Source organism: Pocillopora verrucosa, chromosome 5 (assembly GCF_036669915.1).
Source record: "Pocillopora verrucosa isolate sample1 chromosome 5, ASM3666991v2, whole genome shotgun sequence".
NCBI classification, from domain to species: Eukaryota; Metazoa; Cnidaria; class Anthozoa; order Scleractinia; family Pocilloporidae; genus Pocillopora; species Pocillopora verrucosa.
The window spans coordinates 16,739,440-16,764,584 of record NC_089316.1 but is presented as its reverse complement, the minus strand read 5'-3'; the positions used below and the strand labels follow the sequence as shown (position 1 = coordinate 16,764,584).

General features: G+C 37.6%; 3 protein-coding genes across 3 annotated transcripts; 1 reads left to right on the top strand and 2 right to left on the bottom strand.

Moving 5' to 3' along the window:
• Window positions 1-542: 542 nt before the first annotated feature.
• On the top strand, window positions 543-2,302 carry LOC136280753 (uromodulin-like). Its single transcript, XM_066166435.1, has 4 exons — window positions 543-723; window positions 1,015-1,164; window positions 1,638-1,778; window positions 1,941-2,302. Exons 1-4 carry the CDS (start codon window positions 543-545, stop codon window positions 2,300-2,302), a joined length of 834 nt encoding a protein of 277 aa, XP_066022532.1.
• A 13,648-nt stretch (window positions 2,303-15,950) lies between these two features.
• LOC136280752 (uromodulin-like) lies at window positions 15,951-17,103 on the bottom strand. The gene is made up of 2 exons (XM_066166434.1): window positions 17,004-17,103; window positions 15,951-16,324 (listed from the first exon to the last, which is right to left on the bottom strand). The coding sequence occupies exons 1-2, from the start codon at window positions 17,101-17,103 to the stop codon at window positions 15,951-15,953; spliced, it is 474 nt and encodes a 157-aa protein (XP_066022531.1).
• A 517-nt stretch (window positions 17,104-17,620) lies between these two features.
• Window positions 17,621-24,793, bottom strand: LOC136280751 (fibulin-1-like). Its single transcript, XM_066166433.1, has 9 exons — window positions 24,550-24,793; window positions 22,985-23,107; window positions 22,721-22,843; window positions 22,448-22,570; window positions 20,865-20,987; window positions 20,600-20,722; window positions 20,327-20,449; window positions 18,834-18,941; window positions 17,621-17,862 (listed from the first exon to the last, which is right to left on the bottom strand). Exons 1-9 carry the CDS (start codon window positions 24,791-24,793, stop codon window positions 17,621-17,623), a joined length of 1,332 nt encoding a protein of 443 aa, XP_066022530.1.
• Between the last annotated feature and the right edge of the window lie 352 nt (window positions 24,794-25,145).

The window sequence follows — 25,145 nt, the reverse complement described above, 5'->3', positions numbered from 1 at the left end:
GGCTGGAGGTTGGGAAACAATGACATTGACACCAGATGTTTATTGGGAGGAAATGTAAACACCTTTTACATTGACATTTGGGGAAGGATTAAGGCCTTAGCGCATATGAATTACAGCGCACCAAGGTCATCAGAACAGAGAGCTTCTTGTTGTTACATTAGCGGAAGGGAATCGATATCTATTCTAAATCATAATATATAAAGACAAAGGGAATTGTATTGAAACGGCTGGAGATTGGGACTTGTTATTGACACCAGATGTTGTGTGGAAATATAAACACCTTACAGTGACGCTTACGTACAGAATTACAGCGCAGCACGGTCATCAGAACCGAAACTAGAGAAAAAAAACAGAAAAACCCGTAGACGATTCTTGTAACTTAGGAAATGTGCATCGCTAATGAAGGGCTGCTTTTTATTTGCTGTTTTCCCTTATTACTTCAGCTTTTGCTGCTCCAAAGTTTTTCTGGACCGATTGCGCAACAGTGCAACAGTGAAGAGTCGATCTTTGGTACGATGCTGCAACGACACATCTTTAAAATAATGAAGCCTTCCAGCTCACTCCATTGTCTTCAGGCCTGCAACGGCGACGTTAGGTGCCAAAGCTTCAACTACGACTTCTCCGACGACATTTGTGAACTGAATAACCACACCAAGGAAGACAAACCTGAAGATTTCATCCCTAACTTTACAAGATACTATTATGGGAAAGCCAGAAAGAGAGGTTTTTTAGTTATTAAAATATGTGAATGTGTTGTTTCTCGTAATAGGATGAAATATTTTTCTAAACTCTTCTGTCAAAGATAGGTGAGGAGGGAGGGAGGGGAAGGGTGGAGGTCTTCGTTACGAAGACCAAACAAAAGTTAGGTTTATTCTTAATGGCTGTGCCTCATCCCTTTGAATATTTAGGAGGCTCAGTATGGTGTGTCGTCCTATTGTTTCAAGACAATGTTTACCTTTTTCAGAAACTATTCCGTCTCCAATTGTTTTGTCATGAATGTTTCATTATCTACAGCGCCACTAGGTTCCATTCCGGAGCTTGCGGCTGAATCTTGTAAAGAAATAAAGGCTAGCGAGGGACAACAAGTGGTCAGCGACCGGTACTGGATCTACTCCGCCATACATGGAAAAGCTGTTTTAGCTTACTGCGACATGGAAACGGAAGGTGGAGTGATTAACTGAAAAATCAAACCCTTCCAATCAATTTATTCATTCGTTTATTCTTAATTATGTTCGGTCTGTGCGCTTGTTCGTTTTTACTATTCAATGTCTCATTCACTCATTCGTGATAACTCTTTGTATCATATTTACTGCATTTATTATTCCTTTTTTACGTCTTCGTGGGCAGGAAGTGATAAATTTGAGCATTAAATCCGGTCAAATAATCAGTTAGAAAATTGGTCAACCAGCTATTAGAGTAATTCTGCATTAACTAGCTAATCAAGTAATAACAATTCATTTAATCAAGAAAATCTCTCAATCAGTCGTGCATTGATGACCCAATCAATAAATCGGTCAACTGCTCTTGAACAATTGCAGGTTTGTTTCTTTTATAAAGAAATGCAAAAACTTTCGGTATAAAGTAAAAACAAATGGCATTCATACGTCCTGATCATCACTGTTACTATTGCATCATAGATATTGACGAATGCGAAAGTGGTCTCCATGGCTGCGTTGAAAACCTAGCAAAATGTGTAAACACGGTTGGATCGTACATCTGTGTTTGTAACACTGGTTACCGAGGGGACGGGAAGACCAGTTGCATCTTCGTACCAGACGGTGAGTAACCTTCACAAAAGTTTAATGGTCGTTCATGAAGAATTTTAGTTTTTGTTTAATGATTGTCAAAAGGAGTCATCCCTTTTAAATTAATATGAAAGGACTAGCCTTTGAAAACACTTTTGAAGATTCAGCTTTTCTCTTTTTGTGATAACTATTTAGAATGTTTAAGCTACTCAAACCTAACCAGTGAAACAAGGAAAACCACGTATCGTACACCACATGGAGAAGAATCTTGTGACTCTGACCTTGACCAAGGCTGGTTTCGTTTCCAAGGAGACGCTGGTACGAAGATGCCCACCACTTGTGTCGATTACAGCTGGTGTGGGACTGCTCTACCTGGTTGGCTGAGTGATAGCCATCCAACAGAAACGGAGGGTGTAGTCAGCAGAACGGTTTGCTTTACTGGCAGAAACATCTGTTGTGAACACACAGTTTCCATTAAAGTAAGAAACTGTGGATCTTATTACGTTTACTATCTGCTTAAGACAAAGTGTCCCCATCGTTACTGTAGCACCGACTGATACGTTTTCGGCCGCCGTAATGAGGTGTAAGGGATCATAATTCGTGTTTTGTTCGATTGTTTAAACTGAATTTGGTATGTTCCTGCCTTTGCGTGAAGTTAGGATTTCATTTTTTTGTTTAAGTTTGTAATAAAATGAAGTCTGTCTGTTAGTAATAACAAGATGAACTTTTAATATGTAATTATCGATAATAAAAACCAAAGCCCTAAACATGTAGATATCATGCAAAAACCGAAACTGTTTCATCATGCATAGCTGCATGAGCAAATAAACTATCATCTCTTGGTTTGACGTCACTTCTACAAGTTAAAAACCTATTTCTGTGCGTATAATGACGTTCTCAAAACATATCTAGACACTATAATGACTTCTTACGACGTAAAGAATATAGTGCACACAATAATTAGCTTGTGAGGTGGAGGTTATTCTTCTTTATTAGCTTTTTCTAAATACCTAAGGACTATGCTTGGTTCAGCTTACTGTCATGAATCAAGCACGTGTCACAGCGATGAGGAAATAAAATTTCAATTCAAAATGGCAACAAGAACCTCGTGTTCCTAGAGCAAGGTTCCTTAGAATTATCTTTTTTTAATTCAAAATACTCTTGTTTCTCACCAAATTTCAAGGTGTAAAAAATTCAAACAATGCTATTTTGCATCAATTTGTTAACAATGTATGGTGGTTTTCTGTTATTAAGAACTGCGTCACTAGAACGTAAGCAAAGTGGCAATAGGGAGTTCCCGAAGATAAACGATATATACGCGCTGGCTGTACGTGCACTTGCACGTATAGCGAGGCAGCAAGAGTGAGCTCTAAAGCCCTTCGTGCCCGCTAATTCAGAATTCCTGCGTGTAAAAAGAAACAGCAACAACAGAACGTCTTCAGTTTCTAATACCGCACAAAAAAGTATAGATGTTTGAAAGATAATTTTATTTAGTTAGCATATCAAGGATATCAAAAGCACGAAAACGATTTCAAATTGTGTGGCAATTACAAGCCTCACATATAGGGCCATGTTTCAACATCCCCGCATAAAATAAAGAAATCAGCTAATATGAGTTTACGATTTGCCTCCAGGATTGTGTGCCTTTATTTTAATGAGAGATTTTTAATTTCTCTAATTATGTATATATTCCTCTACTCACCTGATTGTTTTTGTCTCTAATACTCAGAGATGAGCTTGAAAGCAGAAGTACGTAGAGCTGTATAGTTAAGTTTTGCTTGAAGAAAGGTAACAGACCTCAATCATTAATACATGGAGCTGCAGCATCCCTGCTTAATGCATTGTTGGATGAGCTAAGTGCCTTATATTCTGTAAATACATTTTGCACAAACGTACAGGAAAACAAAATTTAATAAATATAAAAAGTGTTCCTTTCAAAAACAAAAACCGCGTCGGCTTGTTTTTTCGTCATTTTCTTTCAAATGAGACGTCGCATGCTATCAAGAACAATAGTTGCAGGCCACCAAGGCAGGCAGGGCTATGAGATGATTTACTTGAAACGAAAAAGTTGTTGTCTTTGTGACCTATGGTGTTCAAATTCTCAACAGTTCCTCGCGTAACTAAACACCACGTCACACAGCGCGTGACTCTTTCATTAGTTTCAAAATCGTTTGATTTTCTCGAGACGTGAGCTTGGGATGATTGTTGTAAAAGGAGAAGAGCTACGCATCCCAAGAACAAATTCGACACACCCCACGTTTGATAAAAAAGTACAGAGTCTCACAATACGCTGAAGGAAAAGAATAGAGCATACCTGATTTCATGGATATCAACCTGCGTTAGATTTGTGGCCGCCTGGTCATTTAGAGCTTGGATTTTTCGCTTGCCGGATCGAGCGTTCGGAAATGGAGTGTGCAGCCTTGGCCTTTTCTCATGTACGTAGTAAAACTAGAAATGGATAACTCGCCAAACATGGGTTCTTTTCAACATAGTAAACAATCAAATAGCAATCGATGCTCTGTGAAAGTAAGGTAAGGTATTTTTTATTCAGAATTTGACTGAATTTTTTGTTCCCTAGGAGCGGTCGTAAATGTTCCCATATAAACTCTTATTTTTTGGCATGACTCTTATTTCGTAAGATGACTATCTCACAGCTGAAGCTTGGGCCGCCTATGGGTCACTTAAAGACAATAAAAATAGCATACAGAAGAAAATATTGCCCTTTGTAACGCAATATCATCTGGCTTTATCCAACCGATGGGGAAATAGAACCTTATTCAAAACCATCTCAGATAATAACATCGCAAAAGAAAATCATTAAAATATATCCTGGTCAGAACTAATCTTGAAGGAAAAAGTTAAAATCGCTTGCGAGGGACACCAATCGTACGGACCCGACAACGCCTTTGACTCGTCATATCCTTATTGCGACTTGCAACTCGCGCTAAGCTTTTCGACTGTTTGATGCTGCAAAATCTCTGCAAATTGGCTTTTAGTTAGACCTTTGATGCCAAGACTTTCCTTCCACTTATTCCACAGGTTGAAGGTGGGCTTTCGAAGCGTAATCCTTTTCCTCTGCTAGCGGCTTTAGGCCTTCTACAAGAAGGGACGCTAGATGTCATCGACGGTCCCAGTTACAAACTTAATGTCCAAGGAAAATTGCCAGAAACCACTGAAATATCTTCCCAGAATAAATCACTGATAATTTCAGAAGAAACTGTAGAAAATGGCGACTAGACGCGTGATGTCGTGTTGTTGACTTGAATCCTTTAAACGAACCATACTTTTCACCCGCACGATAATGAAATTATCTGTGAGAAAAACAAATCCTGAATAATACGCCAATATAATAGCAGTGAAAAGAGGTTTCTTGATGCCCATTAACACTTTAATTTTTTTTTTTGCAACACAATAGCTTATAATATACATTCTCTACTGTACATCCTGTCTTTTCCTTTCATAGTCAATTGCATGAGTATGAGTAGAGGCCGAACGAGGCCAAGGGTAATTCGGAGGTATATACATCTAAAACTTACGATGTGTCTCCTTCAAAAAAAAACTATAGTTCAATTTGGCTCATGCTACTCCTCTTCATAAGATTAAGGCTCCCCACTTCATGAATATCGACCACCATCAAGGTTACAGCAAAAATTATAACCTGTACCATTCAATCTTTTCAAAAAGCAATGGCAAGCATCCATTCAATTCATTCATAACCAACGTAAAGTGTGTGCTCTGATTAGTCTATTGAATGTTTACTATTTGCTCATGAGTGTATGCTGCTGACGTGCGCAAATGTTTCCAAAAGATAAAATTGGAAAGAAATTGTTTCTGAACAATGGCTGGCGTCCTCTCTGCCTGAAATGCGGAACTGTCTTTGGGACAGACAAGAATGCCATCCTTCGCCCTTTTTGATACTGTTTGTCAAGCTATTTGCAAATTTAAGCGAAAACGACCACGAAGAGTTTGCAAGCGAACAACACTCAAAAAATTGACCAAAGAAACCACAAACTGGTCTGTGTCCACATTTATAGGTAAATAAAACTTATTAATAACCTCAACACTAAAAAAAAAAAATAGCGGCTGAAACGGTTTCAAAAAAACATTTTGCGGCTGTGTAACCCTATTTATTATTGTGCGTAGACAATGCTGACGAAACGTTTAAATTTCCTCTGTTAAAGACCCTTCACTGATATGAGGTTAAATTAAATTGGTCTGTGCCCTCATTTATGAGTAAATAAAACTTATTAACAACCTTAATACTAAAAAAGACAAAATTAGTGGCTGAAACGATTTCAAAAAAAAAATTTGCGGCTGTGTAAAGCTATTTATTATTTTATTATTTATTTATTATTTATGAGTAAATAAAACTTATTAACAACCTTAATACTAAAAAAGACAAAATTAGAGGCTGAAACGATTTCAAAGAAAAAATTTGCGGCTGTGTAACGCTATTTATTATTATGCGTAGACAATACTGACGAAACGTTTTAAATTTCCTCTGTTAAAGACCCCTTACTGATAAGAGCTTAAATTAAATTTAAAATTTAAGGTCTATTAGAAATTAATAATTATTAATCATGATTTAAAATTCAATTTTAAGCTTAATGTAGAGAAAAATATTTTTTCAAAACCCACCTGAGGTATTAAAAATCAGCGAGCTAGATCAAACTCTACACAGTTCTACACAGATTCTACGCAGGTTATACGAAGAAGAGAGAACGGAAAAGGGCGAAGATTGCAGTCAATATACATTGCTTAAATTCTGCAACTCCATAAAAAAAATACTTCAATGCTCCTCTTTTAAACAGAAGCCTAAAAGCCACTTTCCCTGCTGAGGAACATTTAATTTAGTTCTAAGTTGCCTCGTTCTTCTGCTGAAAAGGTCGTGAAGAAACTTGACGACGGAAAGCTTCAAGTTTGAAATCAATGCGACTAGGGGAGGCGCGCAACAATAAGCCACGATGAAATATATATAGCATACATAAGGAGCAAAAATACATGAAACCGACGATCAAGGTGACAGCGACAAGGCACTGAAGCTCCACATGCAGAAAGTCAATCCAAAATGCGCTGCCTTTTTCCAGTTTCTGAAGGAAAAACTGCAAAGCCGAATATGAAGTTTAGTACGAAGTTCGACAACTTGGAATACGCATTGGTTGCATTCTGTCACACTTCTGTTAAAGTATCCTGGTAAACCACAAGACATTGCACGCCTAGGCTGCCATTTTCTATGCAATCTACATTCGTGAAATTTCCAGGTTTAGAATTTCTGGAACCAAGGCCAGACCACAACACCGGGTGCTATGTTCCCTACTCTTTGCAAGAAGTGCGTGGGTTCTTAAACATCTCCTGCTCACTAGCATATAGAAGACGCAGGAGACGAGGCCTACAATTTATTGTCCTTATCCACAAAGACTAGAATGTCCAACCATTTGCAGATGTCCTATCAGCGATGTAAAGATTACTTCAGGTAAGTAAATCCAAAAAGAGCTTATCCAAAATTTATGACATCAATAGATTTAGGAGTTGAGAGCGACTTAATTTATAACCAGAAGTGATCTACACACTTCATCAGTTTGCTTGTACTCGAATATGAAAAGCTGTCTAAAGTGGTTACTCATCTGTATCATTAAATAAGACAATCATGACTTTTTTCGTGCCATGCAATCAAGAATTAATAAGCACTTGCAATTTGTTTCTTTAAAATTTCAAATTGCATTTGCCCAAAGGGCTTTGGCAATTTTTTTGCTCTAAGAAAAAATTACTTGTGTTCATTTATTCTAAATTGCAAGCAAACTCATGTGATGAGAACCGTTTTATAGCAGTTTACTTAATCCTTTACGTAATCCTTATTAAGTGTCTTCAATTTTATCGAAAGCCTTCAACTAAAAATGTATTTGACTCAATTGACCTTAATGGCCTCTTCATGTATCAATGGTCAGAATAGCGAAATATACACTGTGTTACTTTTATATTCTGCTCTGTCTAAAAAAACAAATTTAAAATAAAGACAAAACAAAGGAAGGTCTTACATATATTGCCTTTGGGGTGTCAAATTTTTTTTTTACAGTTTTTTTAATTAATTTTTTTGCAGCAAGCAGCGACTTTGATTGGATTTTTTCTCACGCATTGACGGACAGTTTACAAGTGAAAATTTAGACGCGAAAAAATAAACAAAAAACAACAACAATAACATCAAAATCAATTTTAATTTATCGTTGTTAACGCTCTGTTTCCGGCCCGATCGATCCCTTCCGTAAATCACACTTCCTGTGAGGAGTCTACTGTTTTTCTATCAACCAATCAGAAAAATTGAATTAATCTATTCTCCCAGAAGTCATTATTTGGCGATCATACCGCTGACAAGGAGCTAAGATGACCCTGGGCTCGAGATTGTAACTCAAGCAATGTTCGGCGCTTGGTAACCACCCTATGTCCGAAATATGGTTGCATGGGCTCAAAGGCATCCGAAAACTGTGCGCCAAATCCAAATAAACTTTTCTGAATTGCCGTTGACTTCGTTTCAGTAGCCATCCTTTTTCATGCAAATGCAACATACTTTTAAAGCATTCCACTATCTAGAGTGCACTCTTGGGATCTGGAAACTGGGATGAGAAGTGGGAGGGTGGGGGGATAAACTCGCTTCCATTGTCAACTATTGAAAGATGACTTAACTTGCGGAAGTTGCATCCACTTCTCTGCCTGTCCCCCCATTCCGTGATGGTATCAAGTCACACGGAAGGTATTGAACTCTAAATCATAGAAAAAGTAATGCGCAAAAAGAATCACAAGACAGTTAGCAAGAAGAGGCGACCTCATATCAAGGGTGTAACAGAAGACCGATGAGAGTAAAGGAGTGAATGTCAATGTCGGAAAGATTCTAGTTCATTAAAAGTTACTAATCAGCGAGGCCTTTCCTCAGAAAGAAAAGTTCTGAAGTTGTGTAAAATATATTGAGCAATTTCCTGGACCGACCCTAAAAACTGTGTAATAGGATTTCCCTATGAAATTTGGATAATAATATCAATTGCTGTGCCGCGTCCACTATTTAAAACTTCAGTCCTTTGGTCAACACATGTATAATATTGGCTCGACTACGAAGAAGGAAAGTTGGTTTCAAGCGCTTTGAATTTGAAGACACTATCTCGTCCTTTGACATTTCCTATCAATTATTAATCAAATGAGATTTGATACCCACCATCATTAAAACTCTTATAATATGTATAACGTTTAAAGTTTCGTCACCAACGGAAAAAGATTGCTAATAACGATGGTATTAACGATTACGATATGGAGTGGACTATGGTAAGTCATAAAGCACATTGTTCACAAGGATCTCTTTGTGACGTATCTGAAGTTATTAGACTCGGATTTAGTCCGTGCCACAGAAGCGGGAAGGACAACTGGGGCGCTGAGCAAGTTTGTAGATTAAAAATGATCCACAATTTTTAACTAAAATGTTGATTAAAGATTTACAACCTGTAACACGATCGCTACAGCTGACCGTCCTGGAAACTTCATCATTATCCACAGTAGGATGAGCACCAGCCAACCAGCCTGAACAGACTGTACTTCATCTGTATGCTAGCACATGCGTTGTTGGCATTTTAGTTCCTGCAGCTCCCACAAAACGATACCATCCCACAGGGAGTTGGTTGTCACATAACTCTAAACCCTGTGGTGTGACGTAATCGATTTTCCTGTTGGCTTCACTTAGGTTGCTGTAATTATAACATGGATCGGCTGAAAATTTATATAATAATTGTGAAAGGGAAAGTTATCATCTTTTTTATCTTAACGTAGCTAAAAGGAATAACTTGAGGCCATAGACTTGTCACTTTCACCTCACCATCATTTTTATTTTCTTATATATATATATATATATGAAAGTTGGACAAATCAATAACTTTTCTGTGACTCTGAGCTTCACGCTTACGCGATCATCAGACAGATTTTAATGAAGAGTATATTTTTTCAGAGTGAATCCTTGCACGCCTGCCAGTCGCTAGCGCCGCTTGTTGAAACCAAAACGAATAAATATAAACTCTTTTAAGATTATCATTGGCTTCTTTTTCACCCCACAACAATTCTTAGCAACAAAGGTCGCCATTTCGTTTGCTTACTACCCGCCAAAAACTATCAAATGCACTCAAAAGCCTAAAATCGGCAAAAAGTTTACAGGAATCGAGCGAGCGAGCGAGCGAGTACCATTCTCCACATCATATCTACAACTCGCTCTTGCGCATGCGTGCAATTCACGAGTAAAAAATGAAAAGAGAAAATAAAAGACGTTCATTGTAAAGGAGAAAAGGCCTTGAGTTTCTAGGTGTATGAAAAATACTGTAGAAATTTGAGTCAAATAATAATGATGATGATGATAATAATAATAATAATAATGATAACGAAAGAAATTTTCACTGTTCGCTCCTTGGTAACATTTAACAAGACGTATATTATCAAGTTACGAAGCCTGAAAATAATAAACTTACCTTCACATATAAAACCATTCCCAATATATATAATATAGGTAGGATTGCAAGAGCAGTTGTATGAGCCCTGGGTATTAACGCAAGAGGCATTACGATGGCAGTCGTTCATTTTGACGCCATAAACCTCACTGCACTCGTCAATGTCTAGAAGAAAACGTTCTCAGTTGAGAGATATGGTAAAGATTTGTAACGAGCAACGAACACGAGTTATATCTAGTACCCTTCATACTTTTAGTATCAGCAATGTAGTAAGCGTCCAGTGTGGAGACAATGCAAGAAATACAGAAATTTTTTAGCTCAGTACTTTTATAAAGGAATATATATGTCAAATATTTCGCACAGCGTGAACCGAAATTCTTGCAACTTTTATTCGAGAACCAAGCTCAAAATCAGTTTTCATTTTCTACTTAAAAACATTTCAGCTACCAAAGTTAGTTTACTTATATATGGGTAGTTTCTATCCTGTGAACAGAGCCGCCTCTCGTGTCTCAGTTCAATAATGATCGACACAATAAACCATATGGAGTTCAATACATACACAGCCACTGGATGTATCGCATTCGCAGGACTGGATTTGGCCGTGAGAATAACGATTCTCCGTTGTTCATTTTTAGATTTCATTCCTCTTGCCATGTCTGAGGTTGTAAGTCACATTGCATCTTTCTATGTATGGAAATTTTCGGCAGGCCCCGGATATTGTTAAAAATTGCTTTGTATGATGCTAAGTCTAAACTAATATACCCTAGCAAGACTGTCCGTCCCCAGTGTATCCTTCCCCACAGGTGCAGTTGTGGGAGCCGTCAGTGTTGGCACAATTCGCAGTCACGTCACAAGCACGGCTTGTAATGAGGCACTCATCGATATCTAATAGTACAAATGATATAAATAGTGAGGGAGTGAGCGCAGCAAACGAGTAAGATTTTTGATATAAGGAAACGATTGTTTACTTACCATACGGACAGACTTTTCATGATGTATAAGGTTTATTTTCTGGTTAACATGTACATAAGGAGAGTTAATTCCTCTTTAATGAAAATTAATTGTTAAACAGACTTAAGTCAATGGTTTATAAATTTTTTTTATTTGTGAGAAACTTTCTTCTGCTATTTGCTATGTCAAATGCAATGATTATACCTTGGCATGAATGCCCTTCTCCAGTGTATCCTCTGCAGGCGCAGACATAAGAGTCGTTAGTTTTAGTACAGTTCGCATTTATGTCACATACATAGCTTCTAGTGCTGCACTCGTCGGTGCCTGGGGACACAAGTAATGTAGAAAAAGGTAGCTTAATAGAGGAACAACACAATAGTGTGAGAACATTCATTTTAACTTTAACCCTGGGATGAAATATGACATCGCTTTGGCCTGATTGTTGTCCGAAGAACTTATAATTCAGTGCAATCTAGAGTTAGAGAAACCAAAGTATCAGAAAAGTAAATTAATCGAGTGTATTTGCCATTTGTCATCGTGACACCCTACAATTGAAAGACGCCACTGAAGTGAAATTAGAGCTGCTATTTCTGTATCTACATCAAAATAGCATGGACTCAAGAACCGAAATTCGTGTGCACAAACTTACAAGAACTCAGCTCGTAGATTTAGTTCTTAAGAGTGGTCGTCTGTAAAAATCGAGCAGAGTTGTTGAAAATTAAAAAAATTGAAATTTTTTCAAACTTTGCCAGAATATAGGTATGAATGGCCTTAGATACGGAAAAATATAAAAATTCATAACCGTGTTCTGCCGGTGAAATAGTGCACCTCAAGATAACGGCCGAAAAAATTTATTTCGCTGGCAATTCGGAGACCAAATAACAATTATAAAACAAGCGTTTTTTTCTTAAAGGTTCTGAAGTATTTTTTCCAAGATTCCTTAAAATACGGGTTTTTTTACGAATTTTCTAATTCAAGTAAAATTTCACCCATCAAAACATAGCTCAACTTTGGCGACTAAAATCGGCCATAGTTACATGGCTCCATAAACTGAGACAGTAACCATTGTCAAGAACAAGGCTTCTTCTTTTAGAAACTGCAATAAAATTTTCAGGCTACTGAGACGACGAATTTTTAGAGCGATTTATATAAGTGTATTTGAGCTCAAGAAGCGCGTTACGTAACCAACGTGACTTGCACGTCACGTTAAGAAAAACATTACCAAAACACTCGAATTCCCTTATCATATAAAACTTCGAAACAGGTCTCCTTCATATGAAATATGCATTTCATTTTCTTCTGAAGCCAAAAAGTCAAGGCAATCTGGGCAATTTTCGATAGTCTAGTATATGCAAATCAATGGTTTACGTTATTACAACGGCCATATTCGCAACTAATAACAACCCAACAATAACACAATTTTTTTTAACATCAGAAGGAATTGCCCAGGCTATAATTATACAAAATGTTACCGTGCCAAGAGTACGTTAGCCCGCTCCACCGTTATCAAAACTTATCCATGCTACCACTGATTTCTCAGTGGAAGCATTTTTTATATTTTTCCGTAACTAAAGCCATTGATACCTGTCAATTTTTAAGTTACAACACAATTAGAAATTGTTAACACTCCCCAGGAGGGCTTTTCGGCGTTCATCATCTAAAAATTACAATACAGTCGCTTTAAAATTACAACAAAATACGATAAAAAATTGTAATATATTAAGAAGTAAAAAATTTACGTAATATTTCTCAATTTTCTTTTAAAACTAAAAACAGATTCACGCAGCTTAAAAGCACTGTCCAGATCATTCGATGACAAAACTGTCCGATATATAAAGGCCCTTTGTCCTTTAACGCTCTTAAAACAAGGAAAATTAAGAAGGTGGGAATTTCGAGTGACGCGACCATTTTAAGAAAAAGTAAGGCAAGATAAGGGGGCGTTATACCAGACATACATTTGAATGCAAGTACAAATTCGCGATGGTATAGCTGCGTTTTGACCGGAAGCCGCCGGTGTAAATCTTTCAAGATTGGGTTACATTGTCGAACTTCGTGGTGTTGCTGATGATCCGGGCGGCGAAGTTCTGTACAGCTTGAAGCTTAGGTAGATGTGTAGTTGCTGCATTTTACAAAACGGATGAACAATAAAACAGTTTACTGAATTCGAGGGCAAGATCTGAGCAAGGCTAAGCATACAGGACGAAACAGTTTTAAGGATGTGATCGTCAAATGTGAGATTCGGATCGGATGTAACGCTAAGATCTTTAACAGCTTTTGCGGGTATAGGATCATTCCACGACAACGACAAACGGACTTCAGGGAGGTTAGAGAGAATTTGACGACTTCCAGGTAGCATGAGCTGTCTTTTCTGGGTTCAGAAGAAGACGATTATCGAAGTACCAATTATGAATTCTGAGGAGATTGAGGATTGAGTGTCATCAACGTAGCTTTCAGATAAACAATGCCGGAATACAGATGAGAGATCGCTCATGTAGATACTAAATAGGATAGGCCCTTGGATACTGTCTTGTGGGACGCCACTTTCCACGGGTTGTGGCTCTGACAGTTCATTATTCATACGGACGATTTGATGTCTTTGCCACTAATAACTGTTGAACCAAGTGATGCCAAAGGGTGAAATGCCAATTTCCTGCAATTTATTCGGCAGAATTTCAAGGTTAATGGTGTCAAATGCCTTACTCATATCCAATAACACAACCGCAGTTACTTTCTTTTTGTCTATGCCGCTCATGATGGTTTGAGCGATATTTCTTGTTACCACTCTGCGTCGTAGATTATCTTTTATTCGACTCTAGATAAGGCACGAGCTGACTGAGAGCAATTCTATCACATATCTTCGACAAAATGGGCAAAAGATGGGCCTCTTATTGTTTGGTTCCTCGTGGTCGCCATCTTTTAAGATCGGTGAAACCTTAGCCATCTTCCTAGCACGCGGAAAAATGCCGCTAGTAGGCGAAGCGTTTATTACTGATTTTAATAACCGGCAGGATGGCGGGGAGGCTGTCTTTAATCACGCGAGTAGGGAGTTTATCAATCCCAGGTGACTTGTTTAATGACATTGAACGAACAACTTGTGCGACTTGTGAGCATTCCACTGTCTTAAAATTGTCACTGTCTTATGAATACATAGTCGCATCGTCTTCCACAAGCAGCTATAATTTTTGGGATTTCTCTTTACTTGATCCGCTACGGACTCGCGTTCTGCTTGTCTAATTTCACTCTTAGCTTCGCGTTTAAGCTTCATGTATTCGACTCAAGCGTCTCGATCGCCGGTTCTCCCAGCTAACTTCCGCCAATAGTCCCTCATTTTCATAAGTTCTCTTATCTCATCCGTAATATACAGGTTTGGTCGGCTCAGTAATTTGATCGCTTTTTCAAGTGCGTGCTCATCCAGGACTTCTTTGAATAAAAGATTGAACGCATTAAAGCATTCCGTTACCTAGAGTGCATTCTTGGGATCCAGAAACTAGGATGAGAAATGAGAGGGTGGGGAGGGCTAAACTCGCTTCCGTTGTCAGCTATTGAAAGGTGACTTAACTTGCGGAAGTTGCACCCACTTCTCTGCCTGTCCACCCCATTCCGTGAAAGTATCAAGCCAGACGGAAGGTGTGCAGCTCTAAATCATAAAAAGAGCAATGGCGCAATAAGAGTCACAAGATAGTTGGCAAGAAGAGGCGACCTCATACCAAGGGTGTAACAGAAAACTGATGAGAGTAAAGAGGTAACTGTCAATGTCGAAAAAATTCTAGTTCATTAAAAGTCACTGTCAGCGAGGCCTTTCCTCAGAAAGAAAAATTCTGAAGTTGTGTAAAATATATCGAGAAATTTCCTGGACGGACTCTAAGAACTGTTTAACAGGATTTCCCTATGACATTTGTATAATAATATCGATTGCTATGCCAAGTCCACTATTTAAGACTTCAGTCCTCTATTCACCACATGTGTAATACTGGTTCGACTATGAAGAGGGAAGTTGGTTTCGAGCGCTTTGAATACAACTTTAGCCTTTGGGTGTTTCAGAAAACAGTTTCCAGTCACTTTAATTACCTCAGGAGCCCATTACTTCCGTTACCTTTAATAAAATTTTAGACTTCAGATAAATTAATAAACCCAGAGATAATGATGAATTTATTGATAGTAAACGTATCAAGGTAACATTAAGGCGAGATACTTTAGTGATATAATAGTGTATAATAATCCAGCTTTTAAACAGATGTTTTATGGAATGACAACTTATACCAGAAGCGTCGGTATCTGGGATCTAGAAACTTACTTTATAATTAAAGACACTACCTGGTCCTTTGACAGTTCCTAATAACTATAAATCAAGTAAGATTTGATACCCACCATCATTAGAACTCTTATAATATATATATATAGTCACATGAATATTCTTTCATTAAACCCCTGAAGAGTGAAGCGATTCACGAAACAGGCTTGTCGGGAAATGTAGTTGCGTCCCTTTTTCCCTCTCATAATATTTATTCTGCTCTGCTTCAACGTATTGAGCACTGTTCCACGCGAAAATCGACTTGCAGACTTCCTTTATATATATATATATATATATATATATATATATATATATATATATATATAACATGTAACAGTTCGTCACCGAAAAAGATTGGCAATATGCACCAGCTTATATAACGATGGTATTAACGATTACGATAAGGAGTGGGCTACGGTAAGTCGTAAAGTACATTGTTCACAATGATCCCTTTAAGACGTATATCATTTTGTGAAGTTTTTAGACTCAGATTTAGTTTGTGCCACAATAGCGGAAAGGACATTTGGAGGTCTGAACAAGTTTGTAAATAAAAAATGATCCACAATTTTTAACTAAAATGTTGGTTAAAGATTTGCAACCTGTAGAACGATCACTAAAGCAAACCCTCCTGGAAACTTTATAATCATCCACTGTAGGATGAGCACCATACAACCAGCCTGACCAGAGTGTACCACATCTGAATGGTGGCACACGCGTTGTTGGCATTTTAGTTCCTGCAGCTCCCACAAAACGATACCATCCCACAGGGAGTTGGTGGTCACAAAACTCTGGACCAGAGATCGGTGTAATGAAACTGCTTTTTCTGTTGGCATCACTTAGGTTGCGGTAATTATAACACTGATCAGCTAAAAAGTTGAATGATAATTGTGAAATGGAAATTTTAATGTTATTTTAATCATAACGTAGCTCAAAGGAATCACTTGGAGCTATAGACTTGTCACTTTCACTCCACCATCGTTTTTACTTTTATTTTCTTACATATGTATGCAAGATATTCTTTTGACCCAAAGATAGCGGATGCTAATCGAGGGGGGTCAATTCTACTTTAACTAAATTGAATTTAACCTAATTAAATTACACTGGAATGATAGAGAAATTAAAAAAATAAAAAGAGGAAAATGAAAGACCTTCATTATAATGGAGTTAAATTACATTTGTGAAGAGAAATTTTCATCGTTCTTTAATAATGACGTAGCATTAAAGTTAGAGACTTAGTTTTCATAGTTTCCTGAGTTTTATGGGCAGTAAATTATTTTTATCGCACATATAATTTAGTCCAAATCCTTGCCAGTCAAAACATGAACAAATTTCCCAGCCACCCCTCCCCCTCACCCCCAAAATAGGTTAACTGTGATTAAAGTTCACATCGAGTCAAAGAGTGACAGTAATTTCTTGGCGTATTAGGCGACAAGGATTTCTGCTTCCTCATATCAAATATTTGTGTTACCAACTCTGCGTGCTCCTTGGTAACATTTAACAGGACGTACATTATCAAGTTACGAAGCCTGAATATAAAAAACTCACCTTCACATATAGAACCATTCCCAATATAGGTAGGATTGCAAGAGCAGTTGTAAGAACCCTGGGTATTAACGCAAGAGGCATTAGGATGGCAGTCGTTCATTTTGACGCCATAAACCTCACTACACTCGTCAATGTCTAAGAGAGAACGTTCTCAGTTGAGAGATATGGTAAAGATTTGTAACGAGCAAAGAACAAGTTAAACCGAGTTATATCTAGTACCCTTCACACTTTTAGTATCAGCAATGAAGTAAGTTTCCAGTGTGGAGACAGTGCAAGAAAGACGGAAATTTTTTAGGTCAGTATTCTTGTTAAGGAATACATATGGCAAACATTTTCTACAGCGTAGACCAAAATTCTTGATGCTTCTGTTCGAGAAATAAGCTCAACATTGATTTTCCTTATCTACATAAATGTATTTCAGCCACCAAACTTAGTTTGCTTAGATAAGTACAGTTTCTAGCCTGTGAATACAACTGCTCCTCGTGTTTCATTTCAGTACTGATACACATAATATGGAGTTCAATACATACATAGCCACTGGATGTATCGCATTCGCAGGACTGGATATGGCCATGAGAATAACGATTCTCCGCGTAAATGTTGTTCATTTTTGGATATCACTCCACTTGCAATGTCTGAAGTTCTAAATCACATTGCATATTTCCAAGTATGAAAATTTTGGGCAGGCCCTTGATATTCTTAAAAGTAGCATTGTATGATGCTAAGTCTAATATACCTTGGCATGACTGTCCGTCCCCAATGTATCCTTCCTTACAAGTGCAGTTGTGAGAGCCGTCAGTGTTGATACAATTCGCAGTTACGTTACAAGCATGGCTTCCATTGAGGCACTCATTGATATCTAGTAGTACAAATGATATAGATATAGAATACTTCATGGAAAGTATGTCTGGATGGTATTTACGTAGGAGTGCGTAACATCGGAAATCGAGGGAGTGAGCGCAGCGAACGAGTAAGATTTTTTACATACCATACGGACCGACATTACATGATGCATTTGGTTTAGTATCTGGTTTTTATTTACATAAGGAGAATAAATTCCTCTTTAATGACAATTAATTGTTAAACAGACTTAAGTCAACAGTTTCTAAATCGATCATGAAAGATACAAACCATATGAATTTCCCTCACAGCTAGCAAAAACTAACAAACTGATACCTCTCAATACTTGAAACGAGGCATGTTAAGCCTGAGGGTTAGTCGATAAGAGCGCTTCTTAAGTTATCTCAGCAATAGGACATAAATCAAAATAATAGATAATAAAGAAAGGAATTCTGCAAGCATATGAAGATAGAAAAATTTGATGTGGAAAATATATTGTTCTGCTGTACTGATTGCGCTGTTGTTGAAGGTTGAAAAGTTATAAATAAGTGTGACTGTAGAAACAGATTTTCCTTGTACCTATGCTATTTAAAAAAGTCAGGGGGGAGAACGGTGGGGGGGGGGGGGGTAGTTATCCGAGCGTGGCCGCATATTCGAGAAAAATATCCCTAACAATAGTGAGATGATAAATCCCTCATTCGTTCGATGGTTTATCATATAACACGAAAAGAAATCTTGCTCATTGCCTTCTTTTATCCTCGTTCCTTCAGGGCTCAGAAAAATTCTAAGCAACTCGTGAAATATCCGCGCCTATAATATTTTAAACCAGCGAAAATTGTGTATCTATGCATATGACATCCGTAACTAAATAGAAATACGAGGTCAGGGCGTGAAAACCATTGCGTTGCCTCTTGATCATGAGCCCAGTTACGAAGACAATTCTAATAATGGAAAGCTATCGCTGTTATATTCTACATTGACAAGACTTACAGATGCAATTATGAGAACCATTAGTGTTGGTATAGTTAGCATTAGCATCACAAACATCATCGTTGCATTCATTAATATTTGTGAACACAATAGATTTGCAAAGGGCAACTGAATAGAGCAAAAGACAATCTTAGCCAGTTTAAAGATTTTAGATATATGAAAATTTCACATATTTGCACTGCGGTGGAGAGATGAAATTAGGAGATCCTCGCAGCTAAGAACACTACCGAGACGAGTAGTTGTAAATAGGACCTGAAAAAATTCAGGCCCGTACGGGATAGGAACCCATGACCTCTGCGATACCGGTGCAGCGCTCTACCAATTGAGCTAACAAGCCAACTGGGAGCTGGTCAATGAATTGGGTACAAATAAACATCCAAGTGAATGAAGATTTCAGATATATGAAAATTTCACATATTTGCACTGCGGTGGAAAGCTCTGTCTTTAAGTTGAAAAGAGTTCATATACTCTGCAAGATACATGTTTAGTTCCTCAGGCGATATTGTTTGTACTTCAATAATTGAAATATTAGACATTTTCAATGAGCACTTGGGCGCTTATTGAAAATTTCGGCTAAAACTAGGAGGGGAGGGGGCACTTATTTAGGATGGGCAATTTGGCGATAAGTCGAAAGGGGCGCTTCTTAAGTTAACTCAGCAATGGGACATCAAAATCAAAATATGGGATAATACATAAAGGAACTCTGCAAGCACATGAAGATTAAAAAAATCTGAAATTGAGAGTAAAATTATTCTGCTTTACTGATTGCGCTGTTGTTGAAGGTTGACAAGTTATAAAAAAAAATGTGGCAGAAGAAACAGATTTTCTTTGTATCTATACTATTTGAAAAAGTGAGGGAGAGAAGGGTGGGGTGGAGTGGTTATCCGAGCGTAGCCGCATATTCGAAAAAATTATTCCAGGTGATGATTAAATGATTAATCCCATATGCGATGGTTTATCATATACTAAGAGAAGAAATCTTGCTCATTGCTCTTAATTACCCTCGTTCCTTTCGCGCTCGGAAAAATACCAAGCAACTCATAAAATATCCGCGCGTATTATATTTTAAATCTTCGAAAAATGTAAATGTATGTATATGGTGAAACCCGTAACTTAATAGAAATACGAGGTCGGGGCGTGAAAATCATTAAGTCGCTTCTTTGATCATAACCTTAGTTACGAAGACAATACTTATTATGAAAAGCTGCTTTGCTCGACATGAAGTATCGCTTTTCTAATCTACGTTGGCGAGACTGTCCATTTATAATGTATCCTTCTTAGCAGATGCAATTATATGAACCATTTGTGTTGGTACAGTTAGCATTAGCATTACAAACATGAATACTGCATTCATCAATATCTTTAAACACAATAGATTTGCAAAGGGCAACTGAATAGAGGAAAAGACAATCTTAGCCAGTTTGTTGGATAACAAGGCAATTATTTGTGATGAAAAGTTATTCTGTTTTTTTCTAAGTCTAATCTAATTTTACCTTGGCATGACTCTCCTTTTCCAGTGTATCCTTCCTTGCAGGTGCAGCTATGGGAGCCATTAATGTTGGTACAATTCGCATTTACGTCACAATCATGGCTTCCACTGCTGCATTCGTCGATATCTAGAAGCATAAGTGATATACAAAAAGTATGGTAATAGAAATACGAGAGTGATGCGTGACAACAGGTCTCCAAAATGAGCGTTAATTTCCATGGGCAATCGTTTATATGCAAAGCGCTTGTTTTAATTAGCGTAGGAAACTCTTACTCACCTTGACATGACTGTCCATCTCCAGTGTATCCTTCTTTGCAAGTACAAATGTGAGAACCATCTGTGTTGTTACAGTTCGAATTGACATCGCAAACATGGTTGCCATCGCTACACTCATTGACATCTGAGAACAAAAATGAATTGCCAAAACGTTACTTGACAGAGACAAACATCAAATTTCTGAGTTTTTAAAGGAAGAGTTTTTTTTTTTTTATTTGTGGGAAACTTCATTCTGCTATTTGCTAAGTCTAATGTAATGATTATACCTTGGCATGAGTGTCCGTCCCCAGTGTATCCTACCTTACAGGTGCAGTTGTGGGAGCCGTCAGTGTTGGTGCAATTCGCACTCACGTCACAAGCATGGCTTCTATTGAGGCACTCATCGATATCTAGTAGTACAAATAATATGGATATAGAATACTTCATAGAAAGTCTGTCTGTGTGGTATTTACGCACGAGATCGTAGTATCGGAAGTCGAGGGAGTGAACGCAGCAAACGTGTGAGATTTTTGATATAAAGCAACGATTGTTTATAACTATATACCATGCGGACTGACTATATGTGATGTATTAGGTTTATTATATAGTATACATGTTCATAAGGAGAGTAAATTCCTCTTTTTGGCATTTAATTGTCAAACAGACAATGGTTTCTAAATCGATCATAAAAGATAAAAGCCATATAAATTTCCCTTCTCGATAGAAATAATGCAACATAATAACAGCTGGCAAAAAAATAAAAAAATACCTCTCAATACTTGAAACTAGGCGTGTTAAGCCTAAGGGTTCATAATCATCTCTCTCGTTAAGTCGAAAAGAGCGAATAAACTCCGCCAGATACAGATTTAGTTCCTCAGGCGATATTGTGTGTACTTTAATAATTGAAATAGTAGACATTTTCAAGCAGCACTTGAGCGCTTATTGAAAATTTTGGCTAAAACTGAGAGGGGGAGGGGGCACTTGTTTGTAGAGTGGGGCGCTTTGTCGATTAGTCGGGAGTGGCACTTCTTAAGTTACTTTGGCAATGGGACATAAATTCAAAATAATAGATAATACATAAAAAATACTCTGCAAGCACATGAAGATAGAAAAACTGAAATGGAGAAAAAATTATTCTGCTGCACAGATTGCGCTGTCGTTGAAGGTTGAAAAGTTATTTAAAAAGTGTGGCAGTAGAAATAGATTTTCCTTGTATCTATACTATTTTAAAAAGTGAGGGAGAGAAGGGTGGGGTGGGGGGGGGCGGTTATCCCAGCGTGGCCGCATATTCGAGAAAAATATTCCAGGTAATGGTTAAATAATAAATCCCTTATTCGATGGTTTATCATATAACACGAGAAGAAATTTTTCTCATTGCTCTTAATTATCTTCTTTCCTTCCGCGCTCGGAAATATACCGAACAACTCGTAAAATATCCCCGTGTATTATATTTAAACCTTCGAAAAATGTGAATGTATGCATATGATGAAACCCTTAACTTAATAGAAGTACGAGGTCGGGGCGTGAAGATCATTACGTTGCTTCTTGACCATAACCTTGGTTACGAAGACAATACTTGTTATGGAAAGCTGCTTTGCTCAACATTAAGTATTGCTTTTATAATCTACGTTGGCAAGACTGTCCATTTATAATGCATCCTTTCTTACAGATGCAGTTATGAGAACCGTTAGTGTTGGTACAGTTAGCATTAGGATCATATACATGGCTATCATTGTTGCATTGTGAACGCAATCTATTTGCAAAGGGTAACTAAATAAAGAAAAACAAATGTTAACCAGTTTGTCGGATGACAAGGCAATTATTTCTGATGAACAGTTATTCTACTTTTTCAAAGTCTAACTAATTTTACCTTGGCATGACTCTCCTTTTCCAGAGTACCCTTCCTTACAGGTGCAGCTATGGGAGCCATTAGTGTTGGTGCAATGCGCATTTACGTCACAATCATGGCTTCCTTTGCTGCATTCGTCGATATCTAGCAGAGTTAGTGATGTATAAAAGGTAATTTAATAGAAATACGATATTGGTGCGTGAAAACAGGCTCTAAAATGTGGGCTAGTTTTCATGGGCGTTAGCTTATGATTAAAGCTGTTTGTTTTCAGTAGTGTGGGCTACTCTTACTCACCTTGACATGACTGTCCATCTCCAGCGTATCCTTCTTTGCAGTTACAAATATGAGAACCATTTGTGTTGTTACAGTTCGAATTAATATCGCAAACATGGTTGCCATCGCTACACTCATTGACATCTGTGAACAAAAACGAATTGCCAAAACGTTACTTGACAGAGAGAAAAACATCAAATTTCTAAGTTTTAATAGGAAGAGTTTTTTTATTATTTGTGGGAAACTTTATTCTGTCACTTGCCAGGTCAAATGCAATGATTATACCTTGGCATGAATGCCCGTCTCCAGCGTATCCTTCCTTACAGGCGCAGATATAAGAGCCGTCAGTGTTAGTACAGTTTGCATTTATGTCACACACATAGCTTTCAGTGCTGCACTCAACGATACCTGGGGACACAAGTAATGTTGAAAAAGGTAGCTTAATAGAGGAAAAACACAAGAGCGTGAAAATATTCATTTTAACTTAAACCCTGGGAGGAAATATGACATCGTTTTGGCCTGATTGTTGTCCAAAGAACTTATAATTCAGTGCAATCTAGAGTTAAAGAAAACAGTATCAGAAAAGTAAGTTAATCGAGTGAACTTGCCATTTGTCATCGTGAAACCCTACAATTGAAGACGCCATTAAAGTGAAATTAGAGCTGCTATTTCTGCTTTCTACATCAAAATAGCAAGGACTTAAGACCCAAAATTCGTGTGCAAAACTTTCAAGAACTCAGCTCGTAGATTTAGTTCTTAATCTGTGACCACCATACGTAACACGTACTCTTAGATGTAACGTCTTTAAATGTCACGCATGTACAGCACTTTTGTCACACTTTTGCTTCACTCTTTGCTTAAAGGTCGAAAATAGACATCTTATTAACCATTTGTATCTGAGCAAGCTTATCTGCCTACTTGTATAAACTCCTGCTGCTGTCAGATAAGACGCGTAGGGGCATGAAACAAGTTTTTAATATATCATTTCGTGCAGTGCCGTTTAGTATTTTAAGAAAAGGTTATAACACAGTTTTAATAAAGTTAATCTGAATCGCAAATGATCCTACAATTGAACTGTACACGATTCCTTTAAAAATACGTGGAATGTTGTAGATTTTTTCACAGGCTCCATAAAAGGATTAATTTATTACTAATCTAAAGCTAACTGATGAAACTATGTATTAAGAAAATAACTGGAACAATGGTTATCTGCTCATTAGAGGCCCTTTTGAAACTTTTGGTTGTATTCAGGAGCCTACTTCACTGTTGTAAGAAACGCACACTTGGGTACCCACTGATTAATTCAAACAGGCAGATAATATTATACAATTGAAATTTTCCGCTGAAATGCTCTTAAGTCTTAAGTCTTATATCTGGAATGCTCTTAAGTAGCCTCGCAGCTACTTATGTGCTCGTGCATGTTCTGTCAATGGATCGCTTGCCTCTTTGATTTTCAAAGCACATTTAAAACTTATCGCTCTTACCCTAACATTGATAAGAGGACAAAAACCCAGTTTTACGACTTTTGTCGAATTGGTATTTTTAAATTTACGAAGCTTTTGATATTGAATTTGAAAAATAAATCTCGCGGGGTTTGGACAACTTGGACTAAAGTGCTCCTACATGTTTCCTTCTTTAATGCTTATCATTTACACGATCACACTGAATACTTACTTTATCGTCTTGTCCATGTATCGATTGATTAATTTTGTCCGCCAGCTTTTAGCTTTACTTGAAAATGAGATGATTACTTTCTACTTCTGAGGAAATCGACAATGACACATCGATGTGCTGAAATTTCGACCAACTTCTGAATAAATAGCGAAAATTTAGTGACATCTGATACTTACCTTTCCTGTTATCATCACTAAGGTAATCCGAAACATATTTTCCAATGAACACTGCCGCGATGATTGCAGAAATTGCCACTGCAATAGCAACAAGAATGACCATAACTCTTCGGCGGGATCTAGAAGAACGATCGGCAGCTGTCAATAGATCTCTTCTTCCCGTAATGGATAGCTGTTCTCCAAGATTTGCAGGTTTTGGATGGATATAATCCAATGAGATAGTCTCGTTTTTTGACGACGCCATCTCAGACGAGACCATTAGATCTCAAGATGCTGAGAAACAAAGTTACTAGCGTGAAAACATCATCACGTAGATGATTCCCTTTTATGCGAAGTCTTAGCTTATGATCATGAAAGGTTAACACAGCATCTTTCTTAATTCTAAAAGTCTGTTAGTCGGCGTGGCTTTCAGTTTCGTAATTGTTAATGATGCAGTCATGCGTGATATTTTATGCATAATCGTGACCTTGAATCTCGATTGTTCGAGCCACATGTTACTTTTAGGTATTTTCCGGTAGAGAGATAGTAAGAGTAGCAAAATAAGTAGCAAATAATAAGAGATAGTCTCGTTTTCTGACGACTCCATCTCAGATGAG